Raw genomic sequence first — 16,959 nt, 5'->3', positions numbered from 1 at the left:
TTACAACATATACTCATCGGACAAAAGGAGACAGGCAACACAGTCTATGTGATCAAAGTAGGAGCATTACGCTGCTGCCGCGCCGCAAGCGAGTTCGACAATGAGAGAGCAGGCGCATTCGAGGAATAGGAACGGACTAGAAACGCCACTGGATCGCGTAAAGCTCGCGGACTGTTCTGGCTTCCTCGAGCGGATCTCGTCTGCCGTGTTAACCTGCAATGTCTTGACAGGCGAGGCGCTCGGAGACTCCTTGATAAGATCGACTGCTGGCGGCGTAGATGGTTGTTCGGAGGACGCCATATCTACGAACTCTTTCCTGATGGGCTTGCTGCCCAGATTGCGGAAATCGACTAGGTAGTTGTCACTGTCGGTCTGATATAGCTGAATTGACATGAAGACCTGTGGCAAAGCATCAGCTCGGCTCCAGCGTAGGCAACGGATGCTGACCATCATATCGTCCATACGACATCGTGTCTCGACAAAATAAAGTGCTTGAGCTTTCTTGACGCGCTCCTCTTCTTTGCGTCTGCGCGACTTTGAATCTTCATGCACGACTTCTCGTTGATCGGAGCCAGTCTCTCCGCCCGACTGATCTTGAGAAACGTCTTTCCGCTTCCATTCGAAGCCCAGGACTTTGAGCGTTCTGTAGATTTCGAGCATGACCTCCATCGGCCCCGATCGAGAGCGGATACCAAAGTGCCACTTGACACGATGCCGCTTGGACGCTACGAGCGAGGAAGCTGACGAAGCAGTGCCGGCTGTACGAGCTGGCGTGAGACTTGTCGGCGCGCCTGACGACAGCAACCCGGAGCGACTGGCTGCTTTCAGCGGCGAAAGTCTCGCGCTGAGCGCTCTGCCGTCGACAGCAACGGAGCCTAGCAAGCGTTAACCCTATCAGCAAACCATCATTATTAAAAAGCCATACCACCTGCCATCGTATGCCTGGGGCAGGCTTGTCTGGAGGATGCGAATCTCTGACTTGCTCACTGGCTGTGATTCGAAATTTGGTGAGATAGTGTCGTTTTTGACAGTCGTATCGCTGTTAGCAGCCGCATGGGGCGAAGTCTATGAGCACGAATAAATGCGTCAGATCGAGCGGGCAGAGAATATGATATCCAGTCTGACCGTCTTACTGCGCTCAAGGCTCGAGGTTGAGTGGACGTGCCCTCTCCCTCTTGAACGAGCTGCGTAATCGTCGGCGGTCAGCAGAGCAGGAGAGCAGAAGATAGACGAAGCGCACCATGTGCATTGAGTTTCTTGTTATCGCGACAGAGCTCGTACGCAATCCTGAGCTTTTCATCGCGACCATGTAACAGGGCATTCCAGGCTTGATCGTACGTCAACGTCAAGCTCGGTATCGCCTGACAGAGCGATTTGAGGACAGAAGCCTCGAGCCAGCCGAGGTTCTCGACCCATTCGCGCTCTTCGCCTGGTGAGGCATCGTCATCTTGCGCAATCTCGCTCTCATCCGGCTTCCTGCTCCGGTCGTTCTCGGAGATCGTTCTCGGCTTTTCGAGATACGCTGGCAGATCTTCCTGGAACCAAGCGAGCTGCCTTATCTCTGCCAATGTTATACGCTTAGTCGAGTCGACAAGCAGCATGCGAGAGAGCAAGTGTCTTGCGCCAGGCGTCAGATACGGCGGCAAGGTGAAGACACCCCCTAAAAAGTCATGAGATCTCGCGTTGCGACTAGAAGTCGGAGTGCGCTCACCATTAATCTTCTTGAACAGGAGGGGGATATGGTCGTCGTCGAACGGCAGCCTGCCGCAAAGCATGACATAGAGGATGACGCCACAAGACCAGATATCGATCTCCGGCCCAGCATAAAGCCTGCGCAATCGCTCATCAACCAGTGCCGAGTATCAGAGGATGGGACACCTTACTTGCCACTGATGACCTCTGGCGCAGCATAATTCGGGCTTCCGCAGCTGGTCTTGAGAAAATCGCCATCGCGCATGACGTTTGACAGGCCAAAATCCGCTATTTTGACGTTGAGCTCATCGTCCAGGAGCAGGCTATTGGCGCATCAGCTAGGCCTATTTGATCAAGAAACGATCCTGGCTGACTTCTCTGGCTTGAGATCGCGATGTACTACGTTATGGCTGTGACAGTACTCTACAGCGGCGATGATCTGTTGGAAGAATCTCCGTGCAGGTCCTTCTGCCATCTGCGCAATATCGACCATCGGTGAGCGCAGATAGCCGGACAGTGACTCAAGCGCACTCGTCCGGTCTTGATGATATAATCGAAGAGCTCGCACTTTGCGCGTTCGATGACCATGACGATAGACTCGGTCGTCTGAATCACGTCGTATCTGCTCGAGCGTGTCAGCGAGCCGAATGGCTCTTTGCGACTGAGAGACGAACAGCTTGATGATGTGCGGATGTTGCAGCAAGGAGAGGTACTGAATCTCACGTTGCACCCGGTCAGACATCCTACGATAGCAGTGAGTGGTCAGCTTGTGGAGCTCATCAGCTGGCTTCGACTTGCTGTCCCGCCGATATCTTTCGCTTCGAGAGAAACTTGAGCGCGACCTGGCTGCCCAGCGCAACATGGCGGGCCACTGCACATCCTCGAGTTTCAAGCTGTTCTGCTGCTCATGATGGACCAGACGCACGCTTGACTTTGCCGAAGGAGCCCGTGCCAAGGGTCTTGAGGACCTCATAGTCGCCGATCACTTGTCTCTCTTTGCCCGTCGTATTGCCATGATGCTGAACGGGCGATTGGATGGCAGACTGATGTGGCTCATCGCCGTTGATCATCAGGCGTGGGTAGGTGGGCTGGCCGCTCTGCTTCTCATGCCGCGGAGGCTCGCCGTGACCGTTGATGGCGGTCATTTCCCGTCGAGCTTGACCCTGTTGCTATCGCGACTGCACCGACTGCCTCTTCATCGCCTATCGTCTTCGCTGACCTGTCACAGACGGTACAGATCTGCCTGCACCTCCGACTGGCCGCCGACGCCGGCGACGGTGACTAGGTGATGAAAACTTGACTGAGAAGTTGATTACGTAGCAACCTCGTTGCTGACGCAGCTCTCGGTCGCCGTCTTTCGCTCAGTGCACTGATCAGGCATGAGCAGCGGTGCCCCCGACGCATCTGTTCGATCGCCGTCGAGCGCACAGAGTGACAACGGCGAAGACCGGCCGCTCTTAGGTAATAGCACGACGGCAGACAACCCCGATCTCGAGGAAAGTATGGCAAAAGCACAAGCATCCTATGCCAGTCTGCTCAACAATCTGGCCAATCGGACAATGGCGCTGGCTGCGCAAGTTGGCGTTATCCTGTTCGCCATCACGACTTGGGTCATGCTGATCGAGCATCCTGCCGGCCTGTTCAGTTATCACCCGGCACTCCAGTCCCTTGCCATCGTCTTCTTCGGCTACGGTATCCTCGTGCTCCAGCCCACAAAGTCTCCACAGGCCAAGAGGAAAGGTCAGAACGTACATCAGATCTTCCAAGGTCTCGCGCTGGTGTCCATACTCGGCGGCGTGGCCATCATCATCTTCAATAAGAAACTACACGAAGCTGCACACTTTGCAACCTGGCACGGTATTCTGGGCATCACGACGGTCAGCCTGCTCGTCTTCCAAGCTATCGTCGGTCTTCTGCAGGCGTATCCTGCCGGCCAGAAGCTCTTGGGAGGTGAAGCCAAAGCCAAAGCGACTTGGAAATATCACAGGTGAGACGACGCGCGCTCGGCTCGCCAGTCTGAACAGCGCTGATCAAATTTGATGGCAGGGCATTGGGCTATACGCTCTTCATCTTGCTCATATTGACACCTATGACAGCCGTCACGAGCGCAGACTGGGTCCTGCAGAACTCATCCAGTCTGCAACGGAACGTCATGTTTGGCGGTCTTGCGCTCTTAGGCGTAGGCGTCTTGCTTGGCCTGAATCCATCAAAGATGCAATTCCGCTGATCGGCATCACGAAGTACACGAAGCGCAAGTCGGTGTTGTTGCAAGCTGCAATTGTATCCGTACAAGGTCATACAAGTTGCGCATCGTGGTACAGTCTATGCAAGCATGATTACACCCCATCACCGAGGAGATCGAATGAGTGTCAGGAATTCTGATCGCGTCTTGTCCTTGTCTCTGAATGCGCCCAGCATGGCAGATGTCACCGTTGTTGCTCCTGGCTTCTGCACGCCTCTCATTGTCATACACATGTGGCTGCACTCTTCAATCAGCTAGCCCTCGCAGGTTTATTGTGGTAAACTGACGTAGCTTCCATGACAACTGCGACGCCGCGCGGCTTGATGGCTTCGTCTATCGCCATTGCGATTTGCTTCGTCAGACGTTCCTGGACTTGCAGACGCCGGGAGAACGTCTCTGCTATCCTGGCCAGCTTCGAGATCCCCAGAACGTGACCGCCGCGTGAGGGTATATATCCAATCGAGACCTGCGATATGCTCAGCCTGTATCAAACGCTGAGGTACCAACGGTGTCACTTTGCCGACAAAGGGGACCATATGATGCTCGCACAAGCTGAAGATGTCAATGTCGCGCACGATGACCATCTCGTCGTGATCCTCTGCGAATATGGCGCCTCCGATGACATCTGCACCTCCATGAGCTAGTCCTGCGCTGTCTCGAAGGAGCGACTGACCGGACAAGCGTTCTTCGTAGCCTCTCGTGAGCCACAGTAGCGCCTTGGCGTACCGTTCCGGCGTCTTGAGCAATCCCTCCCGGTCTGGATCTTCACCGATACATTCTAGTACCGTCCTTATTGCGCCCGCTAGCCTCGTCTGCCTCTCCCCCGCCTCTTGCTTTGAATCATGTAGCCGCTCGAGCGTGCCCTTCCCTGGCCATCCGAGTCCGTCTGACTTGCCAGTGAGCTCATGCCTGCTGCAGCCAAACTCAGGCTGACCTGGATCTGGTATAGGGCTGCCATTGCGGGCTTTGCCAAAGGGCTCAAACTGTGTCATACGAGCGGGCAAGACGATCCGCATGGCATCCTCTGCCGTCAAATTCTCGAGAGCTGCAGAGCCACTCGGGGCAGCCGTTGTGCCGTCAATCTGCTTGCTGGCCTTGCGTGGCTGACGTGAAGTCGGTCGCTCGCTAGTGTCTGCATGCTTGTGGTCCGCTCGAGCATTGCCGAGCTCAGCAGCTGCAGCCGACCGGTCAGCAGCTGCGTTGATGCTGTCCATTTTCGACGACGAGGTGATGGCAAGGTTTTCGACGCGACAGACATGGTCAAGTGCTCAAAGTGCTGTGGATGGGCTCGCGGACACCACAAGGCGTGCGAGTCAATGGAAAGCAGGAGACGCAAGGTCGATCAGAGTTTGCTCAGTCGACAGCTCATGAGACGGACGAGAGCAGGAGCAGGGAGTCATGGTATCATCCCATCGAGAGGCAGACAGTATGACAACATTGTACGCTACTCAGACGAGCAGTCTTTCGATCTTCTCCTTGACCGACTGGATCTGAGACACCAACTCTCTGGCTTCGGATGTCGTGACCGAGCAGGCGATGACAGGTCGCGAGACACCGCAAGCGCGACCGAGTGCCGTCTTGCTCGGCACGAACACGTACGGGACGTTCTGTGTCTCTTTGTCAGCATGCCAAACCGTGCAGAGACAACTCCAGGCGTACCTTGTCCTCGCAGAGAAGCGGCAGGTGGAGGAGAATCTCGATGGGCTCAGTGTCGGCCGTCATGACGCAGAACTCGCAGATGCCTCTGTTGAGCGTCTTTGTGGCTTCGTTGGCGCCCTTCTTGAGCTGCTTGTAGTGCGATGCCTGTTATTAAGCTATTCGTCAGCATCTTTCATTGATGATCTCATCGGCTGGAGACAGACCTGCTGGACCAGGTCAAGGATCTGGTTCGTCAGAGCTGCGTCCGCCAGAGGAAACGCCTTTGGGTTGACTGCCGTCATCTCTGCTTGCCTGACTCGACTCGTGAAGCTAGCGCGTCTTGCCGAAGCGTCGTCTGCTTGATGAGCTCACACGTTGTGATCACTGCTCTCCCCGTCTGAGCTCGAAGGCTTCCTCGTCCTCGGTCACTCTTTTTCTGGGCTCCTGTCAAACTTTTCGAGCGCGAAGACACGTCCGCCGGACGTCCGGACCGTCCAAGCCGGCGCGCTTGCCTTGCGCTTCCCAAGCGCGAACATCGTCAATGTCCCTTGAGCCGCCGCCAAGATCCCCACGAGTGATCGACTCGTCAGGAGAGCTGCCGAGAGCTAGCAGTGCATCGCCCAGGCTAGCGCAGGGCGTCTTGGCAGGCGCGCCGCCGCCCTTCATCCTCACGATGCCAACGCCTCAGCTCAGCTCTCTGCCACGGCTACCCAGCTCACAGACAGCAGCCCAAGATGCCAACAAGCTCAAGTCGAAGAGCTTGTTTGCCAATGGTATCGCGAGCATGACGGTCACTGTCCCTCCTTCGACAAAGCGCAACAACGCAACCTTGTTGGCAGATGAAGCCAACGGTCTGCCTTTGCGCCAGCTCACCACGCCTGATGCAACGCGAAGGGGCAAGGTGCCGATACAGCTCAAGGATACAGTCATCAGTTCGGATTCGCTGAGGCGAACACGGCCACGATGGCGAACGCCTGAGTATATACTCTACAGCGTCATCGTCACTGCTGCCGTCTTACAAATGACGCGAGTCGCCATGCGTCTCAGCCGGCGTGAGCACGGGGTCCACGATCTGCATCATCTGTTCTGATGTCGCATGCAGCGGAGCATCCGAATTATGCAAAGTATGCTGGGCGGCTTTCGCCAGGCTGGATGACAGAACGCGTCGTGAGTCGCAGCGAACATCTTGCCATCCAAGCTCATGCGCAGACCAGGACAATTCTGATCATCAGTACTCTACTTTTCGCAACTCTTTCGCGGCTCTGGTCGTGCTGGCTGTCATATGGGGCGTCGCATCCCGATTATTCGCAAGAAGACAGCTCGCCAGAATGCGCTCCTCTGCTTCTCGCCTTTCCGCGCCAGATCGGCTGCCCTTTCTCCTACCGGCCACCGCAGCCTTTCTCCTGCTCTTTCACGGCTTCTCTGTCCTCTTTCTCGCCATCCTCGTCACCACCAATTACCTTGTGGCCACGCGAACGGCAAAGAGCAAGTTCGGCGTCGTTGCAGTCTGGGGCTTCAATATCGGTACCCTCTTCCTCAACGACATGTATGGGGGCTACAAATTTGCGTCTCTGCATACCTCGCTCGCTTGGATGGTAAGCAAGAAGGCTCTATGCTGCCGCAACGGATCTGACTCCCGTTGCAGGACTCCAACGTAGCGAGAGGCTTGGTACCGAGGTGGCAGCTGCACCATAACATCACTATGCTCAGACTTGTTTCCTTTTCGCTAGATTATCGCTGGGCCATCTCTGCCTATCGACGAGTGAGCTCACACCGACTCACCTATCTGCACGCTGACAGTCAGGCAGGACGAGACTGGCGCTGCAAATGGCACTGCCAAACTATCAGGCATCAGTTCCGTTGCAACATCGCATGCGCCGGCAGAGTACAACTTTTATCATTATCTCGCCTATGCGTTCTATCCGCCTCTGTACATCGCAGGACCGATCATGACGTATAACGACTTTGTGGCTCAGCTCAAGCTACCACCGAAGCTGCCAAGGAGGGAAACCATATCATACGCAGTCCGCTTTGCCGTGTCCCTGCTCACCATGGAATGGGTCTTGCATAACATCTATGTCGTCGCCATCAAGTCGGAAGAAGGCGGATGGGCAGGCGATACCCCATTCGAAGTCAGCATGATTGGCTTCTGGAACCTCATCATCGTTTGGCTAAAGGTGCGCATGCCAGCCTATCAGACGCCTCAGCTCATCTTCGTATAGCTTTTACTGCCTTGGCGGTTCTTCCGGCTATGGGCCCTGACGGACGGCATCGATCCGCCCGAGAACATGGTGAGATGCATGGCCAACAACTACTCCACACTCGGTTTCTGGCGCAGCTGGCACCGAAGCTTCAATCTCTGGATCATCAGGTGGGCAGCCATGACTTCATCACAGTTCGTCTGACCAGACGAGAGCAGATACATCTACATACCCATCGGCGGCAATAAGAACATGATACCCGCAACCTTGCTCGTCTTTACGTTTGTCGCAATGTGGCACGATCTCTCGCTTCAGCTTCTCACTTGGGGCTGGGTCGTCGCTCTCTTCATTCTCCCAGAAGTGCTCGCTAAACGCGCCGTGCCTGAGCGCAAAGTAAGCCTCTCGCTAAAACGGCGGATCGAATCGCTGACACAGCTGCAGTACGAAAGTAAGTGGTGGTATCGGCATGTCGCAGCGGCCGGCGGCGTAGCCAATATCCTCATGATGATGACCGCTAACCTCATCGGATTTGCGATCGGCGTTGACGGCATCAAATACCTCGGCAGCCAGGTATTCGGGACCTTTTCAGGCAGGTCCTCGACGTGCTCCTCAGCCAGGTTGCTAAATCGCTTTGCAGGCTACAAGTTTCTTGCGTTGGCGTGCATCGCGCTCTATTCTGCCACCCACTTGATGTTCGAGTATAGGCGAGTACCGGTCGATATGAACTGGTCGAAGCTGACCAGCCAATTCTGCAGAGCCGAGGAGGTGCGACGAGGCATCGTCAGGAAATGCTAACGAAACTACGAAGGATGTTGTTGTGATCACTCTGCTTTTGTGCTAATGCCCACACGCTGTATCGCAAAGAGCTCTCTCGTCATCAGATTGAATATCGAGCCAAAGAAAAGTGCGATGCAGGTCGAAGTGAGTATAATGACATTGTAGGGCATCGAGAAATCTGGCGTCGGCATCGACAAAAGCGCAGAACTTGAGTAGATTCGTCGCGAGCCGGTCATGGGTCCCTCTGGCAGGAACACAGCTGCTGCAGGTATATCGAAGCCACGATGTGCATCTGATGGATACTCTGTGTAGCGTAGATAGGCCGCCTCGTAGTTCAGTAGCACGCGCACTACCGATCGCGCAGGCAGCGTCAACTTGGCTTCAATTAGAGCAGGTCTTCCTCGGACATTTGCTGGCACGTAGCGCAGCGCGTGACTTGCTGGTCCTGGCAGTAGCTGTACCGACTGGAGATCCAGCGTAAGCTGCTCGATCTTGAGCGTGTGCAGGTAGATTGTCATCCACCAAGGAAGCTCTTCATTGTAGCCTACGTCTATCTGTTGCTCCAGATGATTGGCGATGTCTACGCCTATCTGTCCACGCTCTTGCCCTTTTCCCAGCAGAACGCGCTTGACCGTTATCGGCGCAGGGGCGTACTGCTGCTCGGGTACAAACTGACCCTCCTGAGGCCAGCGCATCGAGACGTCCAGCGGTGATGTAACGTTGGAAACGCTCATCGAAAGCAGCTTTTCGGCGACAAACTCAAAGCCATCGGGTACCAGGCTATGCGTCGACGTGGGCTGAACAATCGTGATGAAGCTCTCGCTAGCAGCGGGGCAAGATCGCTTGAGCTCCCGCTCGAGGCAGTGCTCGAATGACCAATCGCGCTTGCCAGGCCCGCCCTTGGCTCTATCTAGTCTGATTGGGTTGAGGACACTTTTGGCTTGCATGACGATCTCGATCTCGTCCGCATGCGTCAAGATATCTATCGCAAGGTTCTGATAGTCGGCATCGAAAAGACGATGGGGATTGAGCAAGCTCGCCAGACCAGCTTGCGCCTTGCATGGCAGAAGCGAGATAAACGGTGTCAGGTTCTCTGTGCAGGGATGTTCGAGTGGCAACATGCCGTGATATAAGGTCGCGTCTGCAAAGCGCGAATCAGTCGAACCCGCCTTGATGCGTGTCTCTGCTCACTCCTGACGGCGTCAGAACTCTCGCGACCGTACTGAAGCACGGGAGATGTTGTACGTGTAAGGTCTAGCCTGTTCAAGGAGGCGCAGAAGAGTCCAGCCAACGAATTTGTCAAGCCAGTCCATTGATTCGCATCTGAGCTGTCGAGCCATGCCCAAAGCTCGGCGCCGCTTGCACTAGCATGAGCGATTGGCGATCGGCTGAGTCTGCTGCCCTCAAATGCGTGAGGCGAGTGAGGCAAGCCCCAAGCTGACTGATCCCAGCTGCCTGCTGTGAGTGACAGATGAAGCTCGCGGACACCAAAGGCGCGAATGATGCTGGCGAGCTGACGCGGGATACGCTCGGATGTGTACAGTCTCGTATGACCATCGGGCGAAGTTCTGCCCCTGTGGAAATGCTTCAAAGGGCCGAGAAAGCGGAATGTGAACGCTGCAGACAATCGTCCGTCGGGGAGCGAGGCGAGATCCAGTCTCTCTGCGAAGTGCTCGCTGTTGACGCTCGCCAAGCATACAGGAGCTACTGCGAGTGTGATGTAGGAGAGCCAGCGCTTGTGCATGCCGGCCAAGCGGCGAGCTCGCTGGTAGTGTCGCGCCTCGCGTGCAGCCAATTCCCGCAAGCGCAAAGTCTCCCCAAGTGTCCGTGCTCTCTTTGGCGAGCCTTACTTCATCAGCTCGGCAGATGCCCTTGTCGTCGTTCTACGATATCGGCACAGTCTTCCTCGCCGTGATCATCGTCTGTACGGCTGCCGGCAGATTTGCTCGCCTCATGGCCCCTCGTGCGCATGCAGAGCGAGAAGAGGACAAGCTTGACCGTAACCCTTCCTTGAAGCTACCACAGAAGCCACCCAAAGAATCTCCTCATGCTCCCTCCTCGTGTGCTCAGCCCAGGTCTGCGCGCGATCAATATCCGCTCAGTACAGCGACAGGGAACGAGTTAAGTCAGCTCGAAGCTGCTGCGGCAGCTTTCGCACAGCTCGTCGCAAATTCAAGCTTGGCTCGCGCATCATACCTGTGTTTCGTCTCACCGGATCTCAAGACTGCAGGCGCAAAGAGCTATGCTCCTTTCCTCATGGACGCACACGCCTAAGCCGAGATTCGAAAAGAGATATCCGCTGAGCAGCTTACCCTCGTCACGTGTGGCTGTACATTTCAATGCGCGAGTAGCCCTGTCAGACGAGCTCCTTAGCAGCATCAGTGCGGGCGTGCTCAATCGACTCGAGCACACGGCCGTGCGGCCAATATCGATCCGCCATGTGGAGATGCGCGCCATCAGATCAGCGGGGACATTCATCGCTGCTCGGATACAGCTCACATCGGCACCAAACGAGACAGCATATGACCGCGAATCGCGTTGTATACGAAGCTTGATCGATCCGAGCAAGCCCATCCTGCGCTCTATGATCGCCAATGCTGTCGTCACAGCTGCTACACTGACACCGGCCGCGCTGGACGCCATGGACAACAACGATCCCATGATGGCTGCCAATATCTCGGCTGCTTTCAGTGATATTTCGGACAACACTGCCAAACAGGCTATACACGAGGCTATTCTCGACCTGTTGGATGCGCACTGGACGGAGCCGACAGAGGAGATCAAGTCTAGGAAGCCAAGATGAAGTCGTTTGGGTTGGTCCCACGAACACTCACCGGATCAGCGCTGACCCCAAAATGCCGCAGACTGCGACTCATCGGAAATGTTGTTGTTGCTATTTCTGCAGCCAAAGGATGACCAAATTTATGCCTTGTCATACGACAACATCCGTACTTCCGTTCAGTCGAGACTCTCCTGGCTGATTATACGTTGAGCCCGTCATTTGCCATAGCTGGATGACGATGACGCGAGATTCGCCGAGTGCGCAAGAATGGCACTCTGCCCGCCTGATCCTCCACCTCGGCAATGATTGCCACGACGAGCTGCTTCCCATGCGTCTCTAACGAATGTTCCACGGCAAATTCCTCCGGTCCGCACGTATTGATGGCCAAATCAGATTGTCCGAGAGCAATGATGTCCGCACGTTTGACGATCTGAGCATCACGAAAGGCTCGAACGGTCATTGCACCCAGGATGGCTGGTCCGCTATTGCAGCATTTGCAGACTACGACAGTCAAGCTGACGATAAAGACTGAGACGGACCGTCAGCTGAAATTTGACACCACGAACATGATGCTGACTTTGCTCACGCTGGTACAGACTCTCCTGGTATTTGTTGGCGTATAGCGTGATGCCTACTTCCTGTTTTCAGCCAAGCCCCCAGGTTGTCGAAAGGAGACGGACGCGCTTCGACGAGCAAACCTGCTTGTCTGATGATCGTACTTGCAATGTCTCGCAGGGATATCGCACGATGACCACGATCATGCTGATACTCGATCTCGGCCTGTCGCATGACGCCGAGGTGGATGAAGAGCAAGAGCTTGCTGCAAACGGCCACACGCGCATCGAAATGCGCTCTGACGTGAGAGCAAGGCAAGTCGTCGATGTGATATCGCTCTTTGAAGCGAACAAACTCGTCTGCGTCGAACATGAACGGCACTCGGCGGTCCGGGTCTGCATCCTTGAAGTCGGGCAAAACGAGCGTCGCGAGCGCGCCGAGGAGGTTGATTCGCTCTGATTCGCCGAACAAGAGCTCCTCGTCCGGGCTGTCGTCGGCTGTCTGTGCTTCTAAATGTTGGGCTTTTAGTTTGGCTTTCGCTTTGGCCTGGGCTCCCGCTTTTGCTTTGCGTGTTGCTGCCGACATGACGCCTGACGACCGCTGTGAGGACAAGTCTGACGTAGTGTTGATAGTTCTGAGCGATGCGAGGAGAGATGAGGCAAGTCGGCTAGATCATGACGAGCAGCGAACCCGTCGAGGACAAGCTGGGCGTCGCTCAAAGTTTTGTTGTCGAAGTTGGCGCGACTACCACCGCGTCATCGAATCGGCCGCTCGCTCTGCGGCATGTCAGTCCGTTAAGAGCGTGATCAGCACAAGATAGCGCAGAGATGAGCTCGCTCCTGTCAGTCTCGCGGCGTACAGCCATCGCGAGACGCCATATCATATCTCAGCTCGACTCGTCAAGCCAAAGAACGCCGATACATCATTATCACCTCGCTAGCAGGTTGCAGACACGCTCGACCTTGCTCGCATCCTCCGTAGCACCCTCACGACATCTGCCCAGACAGGTCACAATGTCACTCATGGCTACCGGCGCCCGTCATGCCTCTTTTTCTGCCGTGCCTAAAGCGTTCATCAAGCTGGGAGTCAGAGCCAGCGTGGCCGTGGGCGGTGCAGCGGGCGTCGGTGCGTATGCAAACTACAAAATAGAAGGTCAGCAGGCCGGAGAGCCCTATTTCATGAGTCTGACGCGTTTATAGGCTTTCGTACTGCTACCAGTGAGCTCTACAACAATACCCTAGAGGCGGCCAGCAACGCGTATGGGGAGGTCGCCCTGAGAGCAAGTGATGCCAAAGAATCCCTCACATCTTTTGCACAAGGTGGCATCGAAGGTCTCAATAGCTTTGCGAGCGCTCGAGCGGAGGCTTTCCGCAAGTGGCGCGAAGGTGATGGCTCGGAAGGCTCGTCATCTGATCCCGATGGCGATCCAGAGGATCCGCTCTCCGGTCCCACGCTCGCAGGAGTATCTCTCGGGCTTGCATCAACAATGCCGCTCGTTCTCGATGCCGATTCGAGCGAGAGCGCGTCGGACAGCTCAGCCGATCTCATGCTATTGACCCGCAAGCTGATCGAGATCCGCACCATATTGCTCAGCATAGATCACGGAGAGTCACTGCAGCTGCCCAGTATCGTCGTCATCGGTAGCCAGAGCAGCGGCAAGTCATCCGTGCTCGAAGCGATCGTTGGCCGCGAATTTCTGCCCAAGGGTAACAACATGGTCACACGCAGGCCGATCGAGCTCACTCTCATCCACACACCGGCGACTGCTAACAACGCACAGCCCGACACATATGCCGAGTTCCCTGCCATGGGCACCAGTCACCTCACCGACTTTGCCCATGTCCAGCAGATCCTGACAGATGCCAATCTGTCCGTGCCTGAAGCAGAAGCCGTTTCCGACAAGCCCATCGAGTTGCGCATCTACGGGCCACGTCTCCCTGATCTTACCATGGTCGACCTGCCGGGCTATGTTCAGATTGCCTCACTTGATCAGCCTGAAGAACTGAAGGACAAGATTGCAAAGCTCTGTGATAAATACATTCGAGCGCCAAACATCATTCTCGCAGTCTGTGCTGCGGACGTCGATTTGGCGAACAGTCCGGCCCTGCGTGCTAGTCGTCGAGTCGATCCATTGGGCATGCGCACCATTGGCGTCGTCACCAAGATGGATCTAGTCGCACCAGAGATCGGCTCGCAAGTATTGTCAAACGAACGGTATCCGCTCGCGCTTGGCTATGTCGGCGTCGTTTGCAAAGCAGCGGCAAAGCAACGCGAAGGTCGCTCGGTCGTCAGACGCTCCGATGTTGATCTCACAGGTACTGTCGTCCGACAAGAAGATAGCTTCTTTGGACAGAACCGACAATACTTCAGTCAGCCAGGAATGCTGGTTGGCACAGATAACCTGCGACGGAGACTGATGCAAGTCCTCGAAGAATCTATGGGCAATTCTCTGCACGGCATCGCCGAAGCGGTCGCTGTCGAGCTCGAAGAAGCTAGCTATCAATTTAAAGTGCAATATAATGACCGCTCCATCTCTGCGGAGTCATACGTGGCAGAAGTGATGGACAAGCTCAAGCTGCGCATTGGCGACCTTGCCAAGAGTCTTGACAAGCAGCAAGTGCGCAAGATGCTCAAGCAGGCTCTGGATGATCGCGTGATGGAAGTGTGCGCACAAGTCTACTGGTCCGATGCAAAGACGCAGGAGCTTGTGAAGCTGGCAGGCGACCGCAAGCTCAAGCCGGAAGACCTCGATCCGCATTGGCTGTATAAGCTTGAGGCAGCCTCCTCTGGCTTGACGAAGTCTGGCGTAGGTCGCATTTCGACACAGCTGGTTGTCGATACGATCCGGTCGCGGATCAACTTGCTGATGACCGAGGAGCCGCTCAACTATCATCCCGATGCAGCGGAGCGAGTGGCCGGCTTTGCAGATGCCATTCTGCGAGATCGTTACACGCTCACTGCCGATCAAGTGGAGAATTGCGTGAAACCATACAAGTATGAAGTCGATGTCGAATCGAAAGAGTGGGAAGAAGGACGCCAGCGATCTCTTGCGCTGGTCGAACGCGAGCAAGAGATGTGCCAGAACTTCCTGGACGGTATCAGGCATACTGTTGGCGGCAGAAGACTCAAGGGCGCTGTCGAATACGTCAGAATGCTGGAAGACCGAGAGCGCAGGCGTTCCGCCCGTCGCTTAGCGGCTCGAAATGCGGCAGCCGACGGGACTTCGATCGAGGATCTCAGTGCTGAGGACCTCAGCGATCCCACGCGAGAAGTTTACAATCCAGCCTTGGTCGGGAAAGGTATGTCCATTCATAAAAGTGCCGCGCGAACTGACTCTGCGACGCAGCGCGTGAGGCGCTATTCCTGAGCGACAGATTGCAGATGCTCAAGCTACGCGCTAATGTGCTCAAATCGGCGCGGTGCAAGTCGGGTCCAGACGCGAAATCCTTTTGCCCAGAAGCATTCCTTAACGTCGTGTCCGACAAGCTGGCGTACACTGCCGTTCAGTTCGTGAACATCGAATTGTTAGCAGAGTTCTTCTATCAATTTCCGCGTGACATCGACACGCGGCTGGGCAACGATCTGGATCGCAACGATATTCTGCAATTTGCTCGCGAGAATCCTGCGATCAAGCGCCATCTTGATCTGCAGGATCGCAAAGAGAAGCTCGAGCTCGTGCACGACAAGCTCGAAAGCTTGACTCGTCTGCAACAAGACAGACTGGGTCCCGGACATCCCGGTCGACATACTGCCCAGCGGAAGGGCTTGCTTGGCTACTTTTCGAAATGATCACCTCTTAGTGTAATATGTTGTGTGCGTCTCGGATAATGTTGGTTGCTAAGCGTCGGTGATCAGTTGATATCAAGCGGCTTGCACATGGCCAGCATGGTTTATACTGGTGACTGGAATGCAAACAAGGGCAGTAAGATACATTTCAAGTCAGGGAACTGAATACAGCATGCTGCGAGGGCCTAGAGCAATAGCACGGGCAGAAAGCATTTATAGTTGTTGAGCTGAACAGCTGCACTGACCTTTACTAGAGCTTTACTATCTCAAAAGATGATATGTACTGCTGCCATAACATCGTGACCCTCAAGACCGCTGATCGCATGTCTACATTGCGCGAGAGTGGCATAAATGCATGAGCATACAGCACGACTGGGCCTCGCGCCTCCAAGCGCGTCGTGAGACTGATTTTCCCGGCGGTTCGAGCCGAAGTTGATAAAATCTTGAAAACCAGGCGAGGCAGGCCGCCTTCCAACAAGACGAGCTAGAGCTACAGACGGAAGCAAGATGCTTGCACGTGCGCTGCAGCGTCAAGTCGGCCTATTGCGACCCACGGCTACGCTGAGTGCTCAGTTGCGGTCCGGATATGCCACAGCGGCAGCCACGACATCTGCCAATAACTTTGCAGCTCCGCAGACGGCGGCCGACCTACCGAAGCTCGGCAATGTACGCAGAGCTGCCACTGACAGCTACAGAGAGACCCCAAAAGCTGATCACGGTGATTGACGTGGCAGATCGAGGCCTCATGGGCCGGCTTGACGCCCACTGAGCAAAAGGGACTCTCATCACATCTCGAGGAACTTCAAAGGAAAGACTGGAAGGAGCTCTCGCTCGAGCAGAAGAAAGCCAGTCAGTCGACAGAGTGATGAGCCGCTCGGACTGGCGCTGATGGCCGCCTGAATGACGTACAGTCTACTATGTCGCGTTCGGCCCCCATGGACCCAGAGCGCCCGTAGATGCTCCTGGAGCGGGTGCAAAGATCTTCGTCAGCGTCGTGGTCACCATCGCTGCCGCTGTATCCGTCTTCTGGCTCGTCCGATCACGAGGTGAGCTTGCTTGAAGCGGCATCGCGACTATGTCTGATAGCCTGAAACCAACAGCGCCTGCACCTGTCAAGACGATGACGAAGGAATGGCAAGAAGCTGCGACAGACCGTGCTGTCGAGCAAAAGATGGATCCATTCACCGGGTCAGTTTGCGCTCTTGTCTCCGCCGAATCTCTGCTAATCAGCCTCGTTGTATAGTGCAACCTCGGAGAAGAAGCGCTCCATGGTCCAGTCATAAGAC

The 16,959-nt window shown here is 55.4% G+C and overlaps 10 protein-coding genes across 10 annotated transcripts; 5 read left to right on the top strand and 5 right to left on the bottom strand.

The window, feature by feature from the left end:
- Window positions 1–66: 66 nt before the first annotated feature.
- L969DRAFT_92784 (uncharacterized protein) lies at window positions 67–2,837 on the bottom strand (the record flags this gene model as incomplete). The annotated part of the gene is made up of 12 exons (XM_014714661.1): window positions 67–399; window positions 448–875; window positions 933–1,065; window positions 1,126–1,184; window positions 1,241–1,660; window positions 1,712–1,830; window positions 1,884–2,015; window positions 2,067–2,167; window positions 2,224–2,314; window positions 2,367–2,435; window positions 2,491–2,563; window positions 2,618–2,837. The coding sequence occupies 12 exons, from the start codon at window positions 2,835–2,837 to the stop codon at window positions 67–69; spliced, it is 2,178 nt and encodes a 725-aa protein (XP_014570147.1).
- A 234-nt stretch (window positions 2,838–3,071) lies between these two features.
- On the top strand, window positions 3,072–3,919 carry L969DRAFT_81397 (uncharacterized protein; the record flags this gene model as incomplete). The annotated part of the gene is made up of 2 exons (XM_014714660.1): window positions 3,072–3,679; window positions 3,739–3,919. 2 exons carry the CDS (start codon window positions 3,072–3,074, stop codon window positions 3,917–3,919), a joined length of 789 nt encoding a protein of 262 aa, XP_014570146.1.
- A 119-nt stretch (window positions 3,920–4,038) lies between these two features.
- Window positions 4,039–5,148, bottom strand: L969DRAFT_92782 (uncharacterized protein; the record flags this gene model as incomplete). The annotated part of the gene is made up of 5 exons (XM_014714659.1): window positions 4,039–4,171; window positions 4,222–4,400; window positions 4,450–4,559; window positions 4,608–4,820; window positions 4,869–5,148. 5 exons carry the CDS (start codon window positions 5,146–5,148, stop codon window positions 4,039–4,041), a joined length of 915 nt encoding a protein of 304 aa, XP_014570145.1.
- Window positions 5,149–5,382: 234 nt separating this feature from the next.
- L969DRAFT_92781 (uncharacterized protein) lies at window positions 5,383–6,238 on the bottom strand (the record flags this gene model as incomplete). Its single annotated transcript, XM_014714658.1, has 4 exons — window positions 5,383–5,541; window positions 5,594–5,737; window positions 5,797–5,939; window positions 6,064–6,238. 4 exons carry the CDS (start codon window positions 6,236–6,238, stop codon window positions 5,383–5,385), a joined length of 621 nt encoding a protein of 206 aa, XP_014570144.1.
- A 118-nt stretch (window positions 6,239–6,356) lies between these two features.
- L969DRAFT_44943 (uncharacterized protein) lies at window positions 6,357–8,568 on the top strand (the record flags this gene model as incomplete). Its single annotated transcript, XM_014714657.1, has 8 exons — window positions 6,357–6,624; window positions 6,675–6,739; window positions 6,787–7,167; window positions 7,218–7,334; window positions 7,381–7,749; window positions 7,795–7,943; window positions 7,989–8,166; window positions 8,215–8,568. 8 exons carry the CDS (start codon window positions 6,357–6,359, stop codon window positions 8,566–8,568), a joined length of 1,881 nt encoding a protein of 626 aa, XP_014570143.1.
- A 26-nt stretch (window positions 8,569–8,594) lies between these two features.
- On the bottom strand, window positions 8,595–10,294 carry L969DRAFT_44522 (uncharacterized protein; the record flags this gene model as incomplete). Its single annotated transcript, XM_014714656.1, has 2 exons — window positions 8,595–9,691; window positions 9,742–10,294. The coding sequence occupies 2 exons, from the start codon at window positions 10,292–10,294 to the stop codon at window positions 8,595–8,597; spliced, it is 1,650 nt and encodes a 549-aa protein (XP_014570142.1).
- A 122-nt stretch (window positions 10,295–10,416) lies between these two features.
- Window positions 10,417–11,356, top strand: L969DRAFT_98247 (uncharacterized protein; the record flags this gene model as incomplete). The annotated part of the gene is made up of 2 exons (XM_014714655.1): window positions 10,417–10,625; window positions 10,774–11,356. 2 exons carry the CDS (start codon window positions 10,417–10,419, stop codon window positions 11,351–11,353), a joined length of 789 nt encoding a protein of 262 aa, XP_014570141.1.
- A 13-nt stretch (window positions 11,357–11,369) lies between these two features.
- L969DRAFT_85347 (uncharacterized protein) lies at window positions 11,370–12,614 on the bottom strand. The gene is made up of 3 exons (XM_014714654.1): window positions 12,013–12,614; window positions 11,910–11,963; window positions 11,370–11,860 (listed from the first exon to the last, which is right to left on the bottom strand). Exons 1-3 carry the CDS (start codon window positions 12,470–12,472, stop codon window positions 11,532–11,534), a joined length of 843 nt encoding a protein of 280 aa, XP_014570140.1. The 5' UTR covers window positions 12,473–12,614; the 3' UTR covers window positions 11,370–11,531.
- A 17-nt stretch (window positions 12,615–12,631) lies between these two features.
- On the top strand, window positions 12,632–16,050 carry L969DRAFT_85346 (uncharacterized protein). The gene is made up of 3 exons (XM_014714653.1): window positions 12,632–13,039; window positions 13,087–15,186; window positions 15,234–16,050. Exons 1-3 carry the CDS (start codon window positions 12,901–12,903, stop codon window positions 15,674–15,676), a joined length of 2,682 nt encoding a protein of 893 aa, XP_014570139.1. The 5' UTR covers window positions 12,632–12,900; the 3' UTR covers window positions 15,677–16,050.
- A 130-nt stretch (window positions 16,051–16,180) lies between these two features.
- Window positions 16,181–16,956, top strand: L969DRAFT_92775 (uncharacterized protein; the record flags this gene model as incomplete). Its single annotated transcript, XM_014714652.1, has 5 exons — window positions 16,181–16,339; window positions 16,408–16,522; window positions 16,585–16,719; window positions 16,774–16,861; window positions 16,917–16,956. The coding sequence occupies 5 exons, from the start codon at window positions 16,181–16,183 to the stop codon at window positions 16,954–16,956; spliced, it is 537 nt and encodes a 178-aa protein (XP_014570138.1).
- Between the last annotated feature and the right edge of the window lie 3 nt (window positions 16,957–16,959).

This window comes from Mixia osmundae (assembly GCF_000708205.1).
Source record: "Mixia osmundae IAM 14324 unplaced genomic scaffold scaffold_2, whole genome shotgun sequence".
NCBI lineage: Eukaryota > Fungi > Basidiomycota > Mixiomycetes > Mixiales > Mixiaceae > Mixia > Mixia osmundae.
Note: the sequence above shows the minus strand (reverse complement) of the source record. Positions and strands in the feature narration are given on the sequence as shown.

What these genes read in the sequence shown, in the direction of transcription:
- L969DRAFT_85347 (XM_014714654.1), bottom strand. Translation starts at nt 12,472, where the DNA reads ATGTCGGCAGCAACACGCAAAGCAAAAGCGGGAGCCCAGGCCAAAGCG. An exon ending in AGGTTTGCTCGTCGAAGCGC is followed by an intron (nt 11,964 to 12,012) that starts GTCCGTCTCCTT and finishes AACAGGAAGTAG; the next exon opens with GCATCACGCTATACGCCAAC. An exon ending in TCTGTACCAGCGTGAGCAAA is followed by an intron (nt 11,861 to 11,909) that starts GTCAGCATCATG and finishes GGTCCGTCTCAG; the next exon opens with TCTTTATCGTCAGCTTGACT.
- L969DRAFT_85346 (XM_014714653.1), top strand. Translation starts at nt 12,901, where the DNA reads ATGTCACTCATGGCTACCGGCGCCCGTCATGCCTCTTTTTCTGCCGTG. An exon ending in TGCAAACTACAAAATAGAAG is followed by an intron (nt 13,040 to 13,086) that starts GTCAGCAGGCCG and finishes ACGCGTTTATAG; the next exon opens with GCTTTCGTACTGCTACCAGT. An exon ending in TCCAGCCTTGGTCGGGAAAG is followed by an intron (nt 15,187 to 15,233) that starts GTATGTCCATTC and finishes TCTGCGACGCAG; the next exon opens with CGCGTGAGGCGCTATTCCTG.